The sequence below is a fragment of the Acipenser ruthenus genome, chromosome 4 (genome assembly GCF_902713425.1).
Source record: "Acipenser ruthenus chromosome 4, fAciRut3.2 maternal haplotype, whole genome shotgun sequence".
NCBI classification, from domain to species: Eukaryota; Metazoa; Chordata; class Actinopteri; order Acipenseriformes; family Acipenseridae; genus Acipenser; species Acipenser ruthenus.
The window spans coordinates 37,669,378-37,688,526 of NC_081192.1; the positions used below are offsets into that span (position 1 = coordinate 37,669,378).

General features: G+C 39.3%; 2 protein-coding genes across 2 annotated transcripts; both read left to right on the plus strand.

Moving 5' to 3' along the window:
* Positions 1 to 45: 45 nt before the first annotated feature.
* LOC117399828 (leucine-rich repeat-containing protein 14B-like) lies at positions 46 to 4,896 on the plus strand. Its single transcript, XM_033999228.3, has 2 exons — positions 46 to 1,897; positions 2,734 to 4,896. The coding sequence occupies exons 1-2, from the start codon at positions 993 to 995 to the stop codon at positions 3,371 to 3,373; spliced, it is 1,545 nt and encodes a 514-aa protein (XP_033855119.2). The 5' UTR covers positions 46 to 992; the 3' UTR covers positions 3,374 to 4,896.
* Positions 4,897 to 12,049: 7,153 nt separating this feature from the next.
* On the plus strand, positions 12,050 to 15,816 carry zmp:0000000930 (telethonin). The gene is made up of 2 exons (XM_034001099.3): positions 12,050 to 12,273; positions 14,381 to 15,816. Exons 1-2 carry the CDS (start codon positions 12,137 to 12,139, stop codon positions 14,796 to 14,798), a joined length of 555 nt encoding a protein of 184 aa, XP_033856990.2. The 5' UTR covers positions 12,050 to 12,136; the 3' UTR covers positions 14,799 to 15,816.
* The last annotated feature ends 3,333 nt before the right edge of the window (positions 15,817 to 19,149 follow it).

Genomic DNA, 19,149 nt, shown 5'->3' on the forward strand with positions numbered 1-19,149 from the left:
TTCAAATTTTGTAAAACATTTTTTTTAATACAGAATTTGTTTTTTCTCAACTCATTTTATTATTGTACCATGCGATTAATGTCTTTTTGTGCCATTGTGTGACTGTTGTTTATTGATTTATTATAATATGTGCATGCTTTTAAGCATGTTGTACTAATTCATTTGTTGGACAATGCATTTTTGATACTACATCCCTCTACACTTAAACTAAGGGCGGAGTGCATTTTTAAACTACATTTTTAAGGATCTTACCAATCATCCAATTAGAATATCAGGAATTGGCCGTTCATCCCACGCAATCAAACAGAGGCTTCATACAATAGGTTTCCATGAGGCTCGTACTCACATCACATAAATCAAATTCAATATTGGTTGTACATAGCAGAATACTGTAAGCACCTTTTTATTGTGTGCCATTCATTTGAGCTCATTTCGCTATTTGCATTTAAGGTCTAAAATAAATAACTGCAACGTAAAGTATACTACACAATATGTTTTTCTGTTTCTCCTTCATCGGCGACATTTTTGCTGACAAATCTTCAGTCTGCAGATTCAAAGAGGTTTTAAGGACCGTTTGTAAAAAAAAAAAAAAAGAATACAGGATCTATATAAGTGTTATCAAAGATGTATTATATTGTAATAAACTGTCAACACTTTTAGTAACTTGCTTGTAGAAGCTTAGAAATGGCATCCGGGGAAATGTAGGCCTGCTGTTTTTGGCTTGCTTTTAATTAGATTTCCACAAATTAGATAAATAAATTAAACCAAAAATGCAAGACCAGCCATTTTAACAACAAGCATAACTGAAAGATAGCAAACTGACATTTGCAGTGCTGGTATATATCCCAAAATAGATCTCCTGCATGTGACACCTCACTGTCCAAATAGAAATTCTGATGCAAGACAGCTGCTTCTAAAATGACACATAGCTGTCTGGACAACTTGAGTGAAAAACTGAGCCGCACTCGCTACATGCATAAAATAATAGAAAAATGAAGAGCCTAAAGTTTATCGCTGCCGAGAGTTTTGTGTTAGATACCACAAATGCCAAGAAGAATTTGATTTATATTTCTCAAAATCTTTATCCACTTCTTTTTAAAGCAAGTTATTTGCAGGAACAGTCTGAAGTGATTCATGACATAATTCAAAACTGGCCTTTGGCTGAGTTAAACCTTAACAAACTCTTGGGGGCAACGGTGGATTGTGAAGATGATTTAACAAAAAGGACTTGCTATTGCTGCATGCAGGCTTTTTTAAATGGGCTGAAAGCTCATGTTCTCAGCTGCTCCACAACATACACAAAGAAGCTCAAACTGGTGGACCTCACAGGAATAAAGGATGTTGAATTCCAGCTCTGCAAGTGCAACAAATCTTTGGGGAAGTGGGCTAGAACCGAGCTGGTAGCCAGAATCTGTTACGATGTACTAGTAGCGATGCAGTCTGACACCATTAACCCAGCAGTGTTTGATATTTCAATTAATATTCTGATGGATGTGTTTGTTACCAATCGGAGTTATGAGACGGTTGTCCCGGCCTTGCTAATGAGATGCCACTGTCCTCTGAAGATAAGATGCGTAGAGTTCAGGGTTGACAGCCTAGCTCTGAAAAGCCTCTTTTACATCATTAAGCTCGTCGAGCCTGGTTCTCTGAAGAAGCTGGAGATGGTTCACAATGTCCGTCTGGAAATGATGCATTTGGAGGTGCTTCTAACGCATGTTTCATTTCCTGAGCTGAGATCGCTGACCCTTCCTGCCAAGGCATTTGATGTACGCAGACTTGCACCTGAAGATGAGGCAGTCTTATCACACATTGGAGAACTGCTGAGTAAGCTGACACGGCTGAATGAACTGAGTCTAGCTTTTTCAACTCTCACCGGGAGGATTCGAAAGCTGCTAAGGTAGGCTTTCATCAGTCTAAATCTTTAATATATTGAAGGGTAAAATGTCTAATAAAGTTGGCTTTGTGCACACTGGACATCGTCATAGAACAAACCTTGTTGATGGACCAATTTGTTTGCATTTTAAACTGTACTATATTCCATTAATATTTGAAATCTGTTTGGCACAGCAATAGGAAAAAGAAAAACAAAAATGACCTTGTCAAGGAAAAAAGGGGATTTAATTCACAGACACAAAGTTATTATCAATGGTTTTCTTTAAAGTCTGCTTTGATTATTTTAATAAAGTTTGATTTCCACTAAACTGTTCTAGACAATTGTTGGTTTATTTAACCATAGTCTAGAAATATTTCACGAACACCCCTTTTACCACAGTAAAAGCATATCAAAGTGTAAAAAAAAAACCATAGCGAAAGCATGGGAACTATGCTTAAGCATTGTAAATCCCAAAGAGGTATGGTAAAGCCAGATTTAAAAATAAAACAAACAAACAAACAAAAAACCTTGGAAACCATAATTAATGGATACTATAATCATGGGAAAACTGCAGGAAATAAAATGCTAAACTATGTGGTAAACTTATATAAGGGCCCAAACACCAAAACTGAGTTTAATAAATGAAATAAATGTGTTGTGGGCATTAACTTGTATTGTTTCACAAATGTTTTTAAATATGGGATTTCTTTTGTCCTGTGACAGGTCGATAAACATGCTTTAATGCTAATTTTGTTCCATACGGTGTACCTTAAAGTTTATGAACAAGTTAATCAACACTAGAACTCTCAACATGTTCATTTGAAACCACAATAGTTGATGCATTTGTTTATGTTTTCTAGTCCCTTAACTACCCCACTGCAAGTACTTGAGATTGCGAACTGTTCATTGAACCATGCTGATATGGCATACCTGGCGAACAGTCTTCATGCAGAGTACCTCCAAAGACTGGACCTCAGCGGCCACGATGTTGCAGACCTATTCCCTTCAACGTTTTTCAAACTTCTCAGCCGTGCTTCTCACACACTGAAGAGCCTGACTCTGGAGGAATGCAATATTGGAGACAACCATGTCAACATGATGATCCTGGGTTTGGTACCATGCAGAAAGCTGAGAGAATTCAAGTTTCTAGGCAACCCTGTCAGCTCTCAAGCACTTAAAAGCCTTTTCAGTGTGTTTGCTGACTTTCCTCACCTAGAGTACATTGAGTTTCCAGTTTCCAGAGACTGCTACCCCAATAATATTACCTACCCACTGGATGATGAAAGTCTGGTCAATTATGACAAAAGTAAATTTCAGAGATTAAGGGAGGAGCTTTTATTAATTTTACATCAAGCAAACCGTGATGATATTGTGGTCCGCACACCTCTGTTTGGGAACTATGACGCAGAAATTAAGGAAACAAGAAATGAACTGGGTGTTTTTATGCTTCAGTCATTGAAAGATGCACTCTCCAGCTTCATGGACAGTGGTGCAAAATAGACCACTATATGAAGAGAGTCCTGGTTTGATAGAGACACCGAAAACCAATGTTACAATATCTCAGGGTCCAATGAATCAATGTTGCAGTGTTAGCTCTGTATAGTGTAACACTTTAATTTCTGAAAAGATAAGGAGGCTCATGATATCAGACTCACCAATAGCACAGAAATCTTTAAATTAAAAAAAGAGATAAACATTCTTATTGACACAAAGCTGCATGTAAAAGTTAATGCATCAGGGCCATTGGCTTTCATTATATTTATTTTACTGTGTCTACTGTCAATAAAAATGTACATGCTAGATGGCTCTGTTGTACTACAAGCCTCTCTGATAAACTTAGGGCAGATGTATTACTAATTGATGAAATGATTCTGGGGAAACACATGGACTATAATAATACATATAATATATACAAGAGGTAAACATGCATCTAAAAGCAAAGAAAATTATATAAAAGTGTATAATGTAGATGTGTAATTTGATGCATTGGTAAACAGGTTAAAATGTATGCCACTTCATTGTGAAGTTTACTAAACAAAGTGGTTGAGTTATACAGTGTATTATAATGTATAATAATTTAACAAAAAACAAATAATGTTATTATTACAATTTATTAATTGCTATTACTAGTTTTAATATTAAATAATACAAATAATGTTTTGCTTGTAATGTAACCTATTTTGTAATTATTACTCCCTTTATTAGCATAAAGTACATATGTATTTGGAAATTCTTTTAAATTGTTAGTGCTATTAATCTAACCCATCTGTTATCTGAAGCCTATTTTGGATACTATGTTTGAAATGACTAGAGAAATAACTTATGCTGTGGCCTGTTATATTGCTTTTTTTGTATAGTATAGTGTAGTGTAATGTAGTCCATTAATTAGAATAGGGTTGCTTTCTTAAAATGAACTTTCAGTGTGACCACTGAAGTGCTTTTTTTTTTTTTTTTACCAAAATACTTCAGTTACCGGCAACTGCGTCTTCAGATTTAGGGGTTGATTTGATCAACTTACCCCTTTGGGATAAGCTACCTCTAGATTTAGGATTCATGCAATCCCCAGTCCTGTGAAATGCTTGAATAAAATCCAGTGAGGTATACATTGATATAATCAACCCCTGAGAGTCAGTGAAGTTTCAAAGTTTCCAAAAACATCAGGCAAGGTCGAAACCCTTTTGTTACCACCAGACAGTGCCTATAGAGGCCACACTACTATTAAGCATTGCACAATGATATAACACCCCATACAAGGGTCCACATGGCGAGTCGGTGCTACAGCACAACAAGGAAGGGTTATTTTCATCCCATAGATACTGTGTAATCAAATAAACAGACCCAGCCTTGGCAGAGTTACAGGTTACAGCTGACACGGTATGCACTGAGGGGTAGATGTACTAAGATGGGCCAGTCGCAGCTCAAACATACCGCAATTTGCATTTCTGTTGCAACAAATCGCAAAGTATACATGTTGTTGTGTTTAATAAGAGAAAATATGTTAATAAAGAGAGCTGCTATACTCATTTAAATATCTGGGACTTTCTTTTTACTTTAGCCTGTAGGCCGCAGGCTACAGGTAACACAAAATAAGTCATGCTGCTGCATTGTACACATTGGTGTACAATGCGAATAAGATTATTTTAAATTGAAACTAAATGATTTTAGTGTTTAATTATTATTATTATTATTATTATTATTATTATTATTATTATTATTATTATTATTATTATTATTATTATTATTAGTAGTAGTAGTAGTAGTAACTTGGCCTACTTAGTAGCCTAGCCAGTTAACACATACTTACATGATACTTGATACTTACAGGAGGACAGTGAATTCTCGTTAATACGAATTTCAAGGGACCAGCAACAAATTTTGCATTATACCACTAATTAGTATTATCAGGAGTAGCCTATAAGCCAAATGTATACAGTCAGTTTTTATTTAAGTTAGTCAGTGGTGCAGTGCTAAATTGTGCACAATTACAAACAACCTGCACATTAATAGAACAGGTGTGCTTGCTATTCCTATACAGATGCTCAGAATGAGCTGGAGGGGTTAGCGGCACAAAAATGTCATAGAAAAGCATCAGAAATGTCATAGAAATTTGTTTTCAAGGTTTGTAAGTACACCCTGCTTTTAGGGAAACATAGGTATTTGGGTGTTTGCCTCAAAAATGCACTGAGCACAACTAGCACCACACGAGAAAAAGCAGACTGGGAAATGTCAGCAACAATTGCAGCTGTTTAAAACATGCTTTCAAAAGCTGGTGCAATTGTAAGTGTCACAATTGCCGGCAGCTTTAGTACATCTCATTATAATATCTGAGAATCCTCATTTGCACTATTTCAGCCCCCTTTTTGCAAATTTATGCAGGAACAGCTGCTGCAAAGAATTCCCTATAAAGTCGCTAACAGCATTGAGCATGTTTAGTACATTTCACCCTAGATTTCCGACTCGTTTGCAACTGGTTTGAGACTATTACAACAGCGCACTTTAGTACATCTACCCCTCAGTGTAGTAGCACACTGATATTACTTAAGAAATCACCATGGAAATAAATAATACTGCAGAGGAAGCATCCACAAATGACGACAGCACAATGATATTGAGAGGACTGCTGTGAGGTTCTCTCCTGCCAGTTTCAAAAGGTCATTATAGCTTTCCATAAATTCCAAAGGGAAACTGGCAGAAACTCAGAATGATAATGTTTTTTTTTTTTTTTTGAACTGTTGGTTTGTTAGTTTTACACCAAATAATTATTACTTCACAATTGATCCAAATATCTGTAGCTGAAATTATTTGTTTGAGATACCAGTTGTTTTTTGGACTATGGTGACATTGACTACCAAAATCCATAAGCTACACAATAAGCATCTCAGTGTTCATATACATTATTTATAATATTAATTTTGAGAATATGTTTGTGCTCAGCATTTAAAATAAACAATACATATATAAACAGTGTGTTTAAAATCTGTTGCTTAATATTATGAGAACCACAGATGTATAGGCATTATATTTTTTTGTACAACATTTGTACTGTATTGCTCCCTAATGATGCATCACAGCATGTTAACGCAATCAAAAATACATCAAGAGTTATTTCCCTGTTCTATGCCAAATCAAAAGGCATGGCATTTGTGTGTTTTAAAAAAAAAAAAAAGTTGTTAATTGGTTTACACTTTCATCTCCAGATAGTCTAGTTTCATTTAATATACCGGTACCCCTTACATTATTAGTTAAAGCAAAATGAAAAAAAAGCTTCACAAAAGATTCAATGAAATTCGTTTTCTGGTTTTAGCAGCAGTCTAACAGAAGATTGAAGACATTTCTGTATGTCTGAGGTATGTTTTTACGCTCTCAAATAAAACTCTGGCTTTTGACCATTAACCTTACTATAGTAATCATTTAGAAAAATTAAGATATATAAGAAATTCTAGAACGAGGAAAGGCCATTCAGCCCACCTATGCTCGCTCGCTTTAGTGTCAGCGTGGTCCATTAGCATTCAGGAGAGGAAAAAAAAAAAAAAACCTAACCAGGTTAGTAGGGGAAATGAAACCTCTGGGAATCCGTGGCTAAACGGACTGCCATTCCTCCACACAGTTAGCTAAAGGTCTTATAATAATAATAATAATAATAATAATAATAATAATAATAATAATAATAATAATAATAATAATAATAATAATAATAATAATAATAATAGCAGACACCCTTATCCAGGACGACTTACAACTGTTACAAAATATCACAGTGCAATGTATCGCATTATAAAATATCACATTACAAGTTATCACATTATAAAATATCACATTACAGAATATCATAATACAGATAAGAGCAGTTATGAAAGTACAATAAGATTAAATTTAAGTAAGAGCAAAATAAAGAATACAGTAAGGTATAGGTAAGAGCAAGTTTGACTAAGAGCAGTTATAACTTATAGTAAATATTTGCTTATATGGACTAAAGTCCAGTAAGATGTAGTGTAGTACATCTTACATGTAGTAAGTATGATAAATGGATAAAAATGATTTCCCAATAAGAGCAAATACAAAAAACATGAGTACGGTTACCTATAAGAGTAAAATCAGATACAAGATACAGTTATAGGAGCAGTAGATGAATGCGGCAAGGTATGGAGCAGTTCATTGCAGGTACAAGCCGATTCAAGAACTGGTACAGTTGGGTGCCATATGGTCCAGTGTAGTCGAGAGTTGAGGTTTACAGATGTTGTCTGAACAGGTGTGTTTTGAGGAGGCGCCGGAAGGTGGTCAGGCACTGAGCAGTCCTGATATCCGTGGGTAGGTCGTTCCACCCCTGAGGGGCAAGGGTGGAGAAGGAGCAAGCTCTGGAGGTCGAGGAGTGGAGGCGGCGTAGGGAGAAATTATAGTCTGGTGATAGAAGGGAGCAGAAAGGTCAAGACAGCGATAGGCGAGTACAAGAGTTTTGAATTGGATGCGAGGGAGAAACAAGGAAAGGAAAAGACAAGGCGAGCAGCAGAGTTTTGGATGAGCTGGAGTGGACGGGTAGCAGAGGCAGGAAGGCCGGCCAGGAGGGAGTTGCAGTAGTCGAGGTGGGACAGTACCAGGGCCTGAACTAGGAGCTGCGTGGAGTAATCGTGAGGAAGGGGCAAGATGTGCTGAGAGTAGGAGAGTGAGGGATCAAGGGTGACACAAAGGTTCTTGGTGGATGAGGAGGGAGAGACGGTGTTGGATTCAAGTGGAATAGAGATAGAGAGATCAGTGGTGGGGGAGGACAGGGAGGGGGAGAGTCTGATTTGGAGAAGTTGAGTTTGAGATGATGCAAGTGCATCCAGGAGGAGATGGCCGACAGACAGGTAGAGATATGGGAGGAAATGTCGGTCAGAGGTGGGAAAGGAGAGGAAGATCTGGGCATCATCAGCATAGACGTGATATGAGAAGCCATGGGAGGAGATGAGGGGACCCAGGGAGTGGGTCTAGAGAGAAAACAAGGAGGGGTCCCAGGACTGAGCCTTGGGGGACACCTGTCGAAAGAGAGCAAGAGGCAGAGGGTGAGCCACGCCAGGACACCCGGTACATACAATCGGAGAGATAGGAGGAGAACCAGGCAAGAGCAGTTCTGGAGAGTCCCATGTCAGTAAGGGAGGACAAGAGAATAGAGTGGTCAACTGTGTCAAAGGCAGCAGAGAGGTCGAGGAGAATAAGGACAGAGGAGAGGGAGGTGGCACGAGAAGAGAGTTTGTGACTGAGAGAAGAGCAATTTCAGTGGAGTGTGCCGGGCGAAAGCCAGATTAAAGGGGGTTAAGCAGGGAATGTGTTGACAAGAAAGCGGAGAGCTGGCGGTGAACAGCTCGCTTTAACGTTTTAGAGAGGAACAGGAGGAGGGCGACAGGACGGTAGTTCTGGAGGGATGAGGGATCCAGGGAGTTTATTTTTTTAATATGGGGTGAGGTGAAGCAGCCAGAGAGCAGAGCGGTGTTGAGGAAAGAGGAAATAAAAGGTAGCAGCCTGGAAGAGGTGAGTGGGGAGGGGGTCCAGAGCACACATGGTGGGTTTATGGTTCTGGAGCAGGGATCAGAGTCTGAGAGGGGGAGAAGGAGGAGAAGGAGGGTAGGATAGTATGGGTTGCAGAGGGTGATGGGGAGAGAGCAGAGGACAGGGTATGGGTAGGGAAGGAGGTGAGGTAGTGAAGAGTTTGCGGATGTCTGTGATTTTGGAGGAGAAGAAGGAGGCAGTCACCAGCCGAGGTGGAGGAGGGTGGAAGGGGGGGGGGCTAAGGAGGGAGGAGAAGGTAGAGAAAAGTTTACAGGGATTGCTTGTCAGAAATGTGAAGAGGAGGGAAAGCAGTCCCTGGTGAAGAGGAGGGCAAACAGTCCCTGGTGAAGACAAGGTCCGATTGAAGGCCTGCTGAGTGTGGGGGGGATGAGGAGAGACAGAAGGCAAAGGAGTGAAGAAGGGGAAGAAATCCAGCAGAGTAGGGTTGGAGAGGTGGATGTTGAAGTCACCTAGTAGAACAACAGGGGTGGAGGGAAAGGGGAGGGAGGGAGGAAGTCGGGCTCATCAAGAAAGTAAGGTGTCCAGGAGGGCGGTAGAGAAGAATGACAAGGAGGTGACAAGGGGAGGTGATTTCAACAGCGTGAAACTTAAAGGTGCTAACAGAGACAGAGGAAAGAGCAGGGGGGACAGAAAAGAGCAGGGAGGGAGAGAGCCGAAGTCCTGTTCCCCCACCCTGTCCAGAGGGGTGAGGAGAGTGGGAGAAGACATAGAGAGAGGATAGGGTGGCCGGAGTGGTAGTGTTATCAGGGGAGATCAAGGTTTCAGTGAGAGCTAGGAAGTCAAGAGAGAGGTGGGAGGCAAAGGCAGAGGTGAAGTCAGCCAGAGGGCGACAGAGAGAGTGTGGGGGGGGTCAGCAGCGGAAAGAGGGAGAGGCAGAGAGATGAGGTTAAAGAAGTTAGATTTGCGGCGGCGGCAGGGAGGAGACAGAGGACAGGAAAGAGAGGAGAGGATTAAGGGGATATTAAAGATAGTCATGGTAAGGAGCAGTAGAGGAAAGGAAGTAGAATGGGTACGGGAGAGGGTGGTGCGATCGATGCTTGGATTGAAGTTTACGCAGCCAGTCCACGTTGGCCTGTCCTCGTGTGGACGACTACAATGTAGACTACCAGCCCATTGGTGATGAGGCCCTTTGGTGATGAGGCCCTTCGGTGAGCTGGTGCTGAGTGCTGGTACACTAGCTTAGCGTCAGTGCTTATATAATGCCCTGCAGTTTGAGAGCTGGGTGCTGTAGACAATAGGTTGCAAATTACCCTAAATCCAGTCAGCTGTGCCCTGTGTGAGTTGCTAGATTGATACATCAACACAACTCGCTCACGTTGCAACCTCAACTGGCAAGCATTCACTTTACAAATTAAATTTGATATACTTACAGAGTGATTGGTCCGTCGACTGCTAGCCTTCCTTCAGTGTTGTTATTAAGGTCACAGAAAGGGTTATACAGTATTGTTTATGACAGCATCCAGCCTATTCTTGAAGGATCCGATAGTCTCTGCTTCAACAACTGTCCGGCAGCCTGTTCCAATGGATCACCACCCTTTCTGTGAAAAAGCTCTGCCCCTCAGTTCTGAATATACCTGTGAATAGGATGGCTGGTGGATGACGTTAGACCAGGAACTGAAACCACACAACAACAGCTGACTGGGGTATGAAAAGCACTGTGGCACTTTTATTAATAAATAAAAAGTTTAAACAAAAGAAAACTTTTTCACAAAACAACAAAGGCATGAGGGCCAAAACAAACAAACAATAATGATAAAATGAAATTAAACCAGCACGAGTAGCACTTATTCACTTTCAGTGTTGGTTCTTACTTGTCTCTTTCCTCCTCTGGACAACCTACCCTGTGCAGCCAAAGCTGCAGGTCTTTTATATTATGGCCGAGGGATTAACTGATTAACTGGCTGTTAATTATCTTATTAACCCCTCGGCCATAGTCTGCATGAGTTTACTAAGTCTGCGTGACTGTCAGCTAATTCAATCATTACTAGACAGTCACGCATTCTCACGAGAGGTATTTAGAAACAATAACAAATAATGGCAGATGAGTTTTTGCCCGTCCTTCCAAACGTAATACATAATAAAATACAAAATAATACATAATATGCACATGGGCGGGGAGTACCCTGTAACAATGCCTTTCTAAAGCTTCCACCCACAGCCCTGGGTTGTTCTCTGTGACCTGTGAAAAATAATTCTCAGCAGTTAATTTGTTGAACCCCTTGACAACTTTAAATACCTCTATTAAGTCACCTCGGACTCTCCTCCTTTCTAGGCAATACAGATTCAGTTCTTTCAGTCTGTCTTCATATACCATACCCTACAATCCTGGAATTAATCATTGTGTTGCTCTCCTCTTTACTCTTTCCAATGCCTTAGTGTCTTTCTTATGATTAGGGGACCAGAAATGTACGGAGGGTTAGAGTATTTCTCTCCATTTCCTAAGTTTAAATCGACTAAACCCCAGCAGCAGTCTGTGACTTGTTGAGCCTTGTTCGCAGTCATGGGAATTCTTTAAACAGACTTGAATGCCTTTTTGAGTGTGTGAAATCACAAGGACAGCCTGTTCTTGTTTGCAGCTTACTAAATTTCTGCTGCCATACTAAAAAATGCATGCTATGAAACCGTACCAGAGATAAGTGGCAGCTCATTCCAATCTGAGTTCATCCTGCCAGGATATTTCAGTTTTTATCACCTGACCTTATGGTTGCCCACTTGGTTAGTAAGGTACCTTGGAAATCAGAGAGTGTGGTTGAAAGCTCATCAGTTACTGTTTTTAGCCATAACCACTGCTAAACCTTGCCATCCATGCTCAGGAAATAGTAATAATTTAGGAGGACTATTGTATGATCTATACAAAATAAATAAAGAAATACGTGTTTGTTTCCATACACTTTAACATGAATGTTTCTATGAAATTAGATTTTGTGTTGCACGGCAGGGAAGCAAAAGGCAGCATGTGTGATATTTTGCCAAGAAGAGTTGTGTGTTACAGATATCATTACATGGATGCTGGATTAGTCATTGCTTTTTCCCATTGCTTACACGAAATAACTTTGAAACGTACGTAGTGAACACATTTGCAATGATGCACTGCCACTAAAATAGACATCTAGCATTATTTAAAGAGACGAAGACCACATTGAGGACACTTTCATTCAACTGAAGCCATCCGTCTGCGACACAATAGAACATATTTAATTAAAAAACTAAGAGCTGGCAATGCATTCCTCAGCTTCAAAGGGCACCTCACATTTATTCAATGCCCACTGTGAGGTGAAGGAGGACAATCTGAAAGATAAGGAGTTGTATCATTCAAGCTGGCAGGATCTGGTCATGGAAACAAGACCATGGGAAAAGTATGTAAAACTACCCAGTTCTAATGTGTATTTCATATATTAAAGCAGTAGGACTGGGATGCTGTAATGTTACTGAGCTGTCAGTACAGTATTAATTAGTATATACTTGTTTTATCAACAGACATTCTAGAAGAAACCTGACTGAGAAGGATATATACGATTGGGAGATAGAGGGGTATTTTAATAATCTTAACAGTGATCTCTAATAAGAACTGCTTAATAGTAGATCCCTTGCTTGAGTATTTGTGTTTTGTAAGTGGGTAAGGGGGGGGGGGGGGTCAGAAAACACCAGTATGAACAATATAGTTAAAAGAGAGAAGAATTTAGTTCCACTGTTGTAATGATAATTAAAATTGACCCCAGGGAGACTAACTTTTATAAATGTTATATAGTATACCATGGTAGAAGCATGTTAAACAGCATCATGGAAGCATAGTGAAGCATATTAGGCAAGCATACTGTAGGAAACAAAGTATAATAAAGCCCCCAAAAACATGGTAATCCAATATTTTAGAATTAAATATCAGGCAAACCTTTTCAAATACGCTACAAACATGTAGGAAAATTCATCTAACCTATTTGTTATTTAAAGTCTGTTTTGGACGCTGTGTTGCAAATGACTAGAGAAACAATTTGTGCTATGGCATGTTATTATAATGATCTAAATATAAATTTTTTGTTTTGTTTTTGTATAGTGTAATGTAGTCCATTAATTAGAATAGGGCTGCTTTGTTAATTACACTTTGACCACTGAAGTGCAACCTTTGTTTTAATTTTTAATTTTTTTATTTTTAAGAAAACACTTTGATATCCTATATTAATAAATGGTGGATAATGTTGCTGGGTCATTCCATGGTAATTGTCTATCTATACTACACTGCACCATGTAAAACGAAAAGTGTACCTAGTCTAAAAAACCTAGCGTGCGCGTGACCCCTCTACAGGGGTGCAAATGAAAACTGGTGCTAAACTGTTTTGAAAGTTTAATACCAGACTGCTAAATTATCAAGCCCCCTTGTTTGCAACCAGTTTCTGCAGTTAAACTTCCCCACACAACACAAACCTTCTCTCTTGCGTATGTGGATGAGTGTGGGTGGGTCATGCGAGTATCCCAGACCCAATGAAAAACTAACATCATCTGTGGTTGCTAAGGAATACAATAAATACATAAATAAATAAATACATTTAAAAAAATTAAACATGTCTACTGGTGCCAGAATTTAATAAGATAGCCTAGTGCTTGAATGCTATTAGTAAATGTTTGAAGAGACCTTGAACTAAAGGGGAAGGCTCATTTGGCCTTTTCTTCTTCTTTTTTTTTTTTTTTTAATTTAGTAGTTGCCAATTAGTTTTTATTATTTTCTCCCCAATTTGAAATGCCCAATTATTTTTAGGCTCAGCTCACCGCTACCACCCCTGCGCTGACTCGGGAGGGGCGAAGATGAACACATGCTGTCCTCCGAAGCGTGTGCCGTCAGCCGCCCGCTTCTTTACACTCTGCAGACTCAGCGTGCAGCCGCCTCAGAGCTACAGCGTCGGAGGACAACGCAGCTCTGGGCAGCTTACAGGCAAGCCCGCAGGCGCCCGGCCAGACTACAGGGGTCGCTGGTGCGCGGTGAGCCGAGGACACCCTGGCCTACATAACCCTCCCTCCCCCTGGACGACGCTCAGCCAATTGAGCACCGCCCCCTGGGAGCTCCCGTCCACAGTCAGCTGTGGAATGGCCTGGACTCGAACCGGCGACGTCCAGGCTATAGAGCGCATCCTGCACTCTAGCGAGTGCTTTTACTGGATGCGCCACTCGGGGGCCCCAGTACATTTGGCCTTTTAAAGGTCAATAGAAGGCCAAAATAAAAGAGAAATATGTGCTTGACTGCACTTACTATATTATTAGTTACATATTAATATTTACATGTTCAGACCGTTGAAAGATGCTCTTATTCATGACAGTGAACCAGGACTCCATTAGGGGCTGTATATATTATATCACAAACAGAAAACGAAAGGGGTGTACCAGTAATGGCTACGTAATGATGTTTAATGTGTTTTAGTTTATTTTTGCTGATTTAAATTAAATTAACAAACATCTTGCAATTTTCACTCCTAGGACAACACTCTCTGAGAATAACACTCAGAAAAAAGAGACATATGAGAAGAAACATCTGGACACCTTCTTAGTGCAAAGATCTCCAGATCAGAAGATGAAGATCGGAAGGCTAGGGGAGAGGATGACCGAATATCAGCTCCCCTACAGGAATGTTCTTCCCGTGCCCATCTTTATGCCAAATAAAGTGCTGTCTGTCGCTAAAGATTCAGCAAGAGCTCCAACGCCCGCAGAACTAAAAGCCATCATGGAGTTTGAAAAAGCACTGTCCAGTGGTGTGAGCGTAGGCCGGAGAGAAATTTCTGAGATAACGAAAGAGATGCCGAAACTTATTCAGCCAATCAGGATGGATTTCAGAGCCTCCAATCTGATGCCTCCTAGAAATGTACTGCCACAGTTCGAGGCTATACTAAGAAGTTAGTAGCTCCTAGTTCATGGAAAGTATAGTAGATAGAAGGGCTAGACAGAAAAACATTGGCCAAGTAAGCACTGCACGGCCATTAAAATTGGTATAATTTATATTTACTATATATTTGACTTATGGTGTCAAATTGACTGAACTTACTGTAGTTGTATTTACTAACGTCTTAGAGTTTTTACTGTTTACAGCTTTCAGACCTCATTGATTAACTTTGTTAAACAAAGGCACTAACACAGTTTTTCTGGTACTGGTGTATATTTTTCACATTGCCTTGAATTAAACCTGCCACCATTTTAAACCACTGAGCGGCGCTATAGGCTTACTGTTGAACTATGAGAAAAATATTAGATTATGTTTAAAATAGTAAAAAATTAATACCTGACATACATTAAGTAGCTTTTAGGAAAGGTTATCAAAAATGTAAAAATAAGAGTCAAAAGATAAATGTCTGTGAAGGGTAAAAAGCACAGGTACTGTCTAGGTTTTTAGCTGTCAGTGAGTGAGACAGTATCAGTTTGTGAGGTAGTGGAGAAATAAATATAGGTTGGTGACGCATAGAAAGTGTGCACATTATCAGGATGAATTATCAGAAAAAGACTTAATCAGTATACATTGAACAATGTTAAATTGCAAGTTGATAGCTTTACTTTTACAGTTTTTCCAAGAATGCAAGTATCCTTAAAGTTGCGCTTACATGTCTCAAACAATGCTTCTTGCTGCCCTCAACTGATGCTCTGTACTTGTGTATTCCACAGGCAGGCAAGTTTGGTATTTGTTTTTAACGATAATCATAAAAAAAAATAAAAATAAAAAACTAACTGTTTCTCATTGAATAATATAACTATATTAGCATACAATTAAAGACTGCTTTTTAAACATACATTTTCTTGTTACTTTGTGTTTTATTAATGATTAGTTGATTGTGAGGGTTACAGGTGGTTTGTTTTGCTGATATATTAATGTGAATGTGCTTAAACTGTATCTTACTCTGGTGAAAAAATAAAATCATAAAACTCCATTCAGTTTCTTATTGTTTAACCAGGTAGGATCTACATCTCAATTTCAATGAGGTCCAGGTCTTAAGGACAAACCAGTCAGTCGCTTGGCAACAAATGCCAATACAATTGTTATAATTTCAGTATAGCACATTCTTAAATGACATCAATAGAACATACATCTGCAGTATTGTAATTATACATTTCTGATTCATGCTGGCAATGGCAAAAGTCTGAAAGTCTCAAAAATGAAGACAATTTCAGTGGTGTGCAATGCATATCGCCCGACGCCTGGCACAACAAGTTTTACCGTTATACTTTGCCCGTCAGACAAATACTTTTTTTCTTCTTTTGTCACAAAGTTCCTGTAGATTTCTAGGGAGTCACGCAAGGTATATATATATACACAGAGTACACAAATACACATATCCTTTTAATTCACTGATGCTCTGTACTTGTGTATTCCTCAGTCACACACAGTAACATACTTAAATTAATGCAATAATACTATTACTTTGCCTTTTGTATACAGCAGGACCCCAGTAAAGTTTGACCACCAGCTCTAAGAAGAATATTTAACATAATAAAATTAAAAAAATATTTTATATATAACGGTTTAGCAATTTATTTTTTAAAAAGCTACTTAATCGGGTGATTGGCAGTAGGTTTGTAAAGCTATCGACTTTGTTATTGACTTAATTATTTTTAATACAACTTTTCCCTCCATTTTAACATTGTGATCAGAGATAGACCTGCTTTCCAGTACTTGTACTAATATAACAAACCACGTGTGACTATTACTTAATATAAAGTATCATGTTATGCACAAATGTAAGAATTAGCTTTCTGTGGTGACTTACTTTTTTCTTTCAAATTGCATATACAGTGCCTTGCGAAAGTATTCGGCCCCCTTGAACTTTGCGACCTTTTGCCACATTTCAGGCTTCAAACATAAAGATATGAAACTGTAATTTTTTGTGAAGAATCAACAACAAGTGGGACACAATCATGAAGTGGAACGAAATTTATTGGATATTTCAAACTTTTTTAACAAATAAAAAACTGAAAAATTGAGCGTGCAAAATTATTCAGCCCCCTTAAGTTAATACTTTATAGCGCCACCTTTTGCTGCGATTACAGCTGTAAGTCGCTTGGGGTATGTCTCTATCAGTTTTGCACATCGAGAGACTGAAATTTTTGCCCATTCCTCCTTGCAAAACAGCTCGAGCTCAGTGAGGTTGGATGGAGAGCATTTGTGAACAGCAGTTTTCAGTTCTTTACACAGATTCTCGATTGGATTCAGGTCAGGACTTTGACTTGGCCATTCTAACACCTGGATATGTTTATTTGTGAACCATTCCATTGTAGATTTTGCTTTATGTTTTGGATCATTGTCTTGTTGGAAGACAAATCTCCGTCCCAGTCTCAGGTCTTTTGCAGACTCCATCAGGTTTTCTTCCAGAATGGTCCTGCATTTGGCTCCATCCATCTTCCCATCAATTTTAACCATCTTCCCTGTCCCTGCTGAAGAAAAGCAGGCCCAAACCATGATGCTGCCACCACCATGTTTGACAGTGGGGATGGTGTGTTCAGGGTGATGAGCTGTGTTGCTTTTACGCCAAACATAACGTTTTGCATTGTTGCCAAAAAGTTCGATTTTGGTTTCATCTGACCAGAGCACCTTCTTCCACATGTTTGGTGTGTCTCCCAGGTGGCTTGTGGCAAACTGTAAACGACACTTTTTATGAGAAAGTTTTAAGAATCTTTAAGAAATGGCTTTCTTCTTGCCACTCTTCCATAAAGGCCAGATTTGTGCAGTATACGACTGATTGTTGTCCTATGGACAGAGTCTCCCACCTCAGCTGTAGATCTCTGCAGTTCATCCAGAGTGATCATGGGCCTCTTGGCTGCATCTCTGATCAGTCTTGTCCTTGTATGAGCTGAAAGTTTAGAGGGACGGCCAGGTCTTGGTAGATTTGCAGTGGTCTGATACTCCTTCCATTTCAATATTATCGCTTGCACAGTGCTCCTTGGGATGTTTTAAGCTTGGGAAATCTTTTTGTATCCAAATCCGGCTTTAAACTTCTCCACAACAGTATCTCGGACCTGCCTGGTGTGTTCCTTGTTCTTCATGATGCTCTCTGCGCTTTAAACGGACCTCTGAGACTATCACAGTGCAGGTGCATTTATACGGAGACTTGATTACACACAGGTGGATTCTATTTATCATCATTAGTCATTTAGGTCAACATTGGATCATTCAGAGATCCTCACTGAACTTCTGAAGAGAGTTTGCTGCACTGAAAGTAAAGGGGCTGAATAATTTTGCACGCCCAATTTTTCAGTTTTTTATTTGTTAAAAAAGTTTGAAATATCCAATAAATTTCGTTCCACTTCATGATTGTGTCCCACTTGTTGTTGATTCTTCACAAAAAATTACAGTTTCGTATCTTTATGTTTGAAGCCTGAAATGTGGCAAAAGGTCGCAAAGTTCAAGGGGGCCGAATACTTTCGCAAGGCACTGTATCTATAATTGTTTGCGTGATTTATTTTAATTGCAAATATATATCCTGCCCGCTAGTACAGTTTTGTACAGGATACATTAGTTTATCTCTAATGTAATCAGTTTTATAGACAGCCCTGTTCTCAGGCTACGTCTCAAATTCTGGGCCGCTTTGCTTTTCAGATGATGTCTCAAATTCTGGGCCGGTCTTTTGATGTTCTGCCGTTACAGATGACACCCGAGTTTCTAGGTCATGCTCAGTTTACCATAAAAATGTACATGAGAACTGGATCGTGAATTCATTTAAAGAGTAACCCTTAGTACATGAAGCAAAGTTAATGGATTGTTTCACTCTCCCCAGAAAACATTTTTTTTATGAAGAAACAGAAATCAAATTGAATTATTATTATTATTTTTTAAAAGCTTATTTTTTTATTACAATGAAGAAACTACATTGCAAAATCTGTAAAAGAAAATATTTTTTCTTTGAGGTCAGTAAGCATTCTTGGTTATGTAAAGCAATTTAGTGTGCTTGCCTGTAATGCTGTATTTTAAAATCATGGTATAAGGGCTTGAAATGCAAGGCCTCTCAGGCCAGGTCCAGTGTTCAAGAGGAGACTGTTGCAGAAGGGGCAGAGGGTAAGATGGACATGGTGCCTCTTTAACCATGGCAATCTCACCTGTGTGCTTTTTCAAAGGTACATTTATACATGAATAGAGATAGCCCAGCCTGGTAGTTAAGAGGTTTGAATACCAACTGTTTCAATAACTACTAGGGCAGCAGTGTGGAGTAGTGGTTAGGGCTCTGGACTCTTGACCGTAGGGTCGTGGGTTCAATCCCCGGTTGGGGACA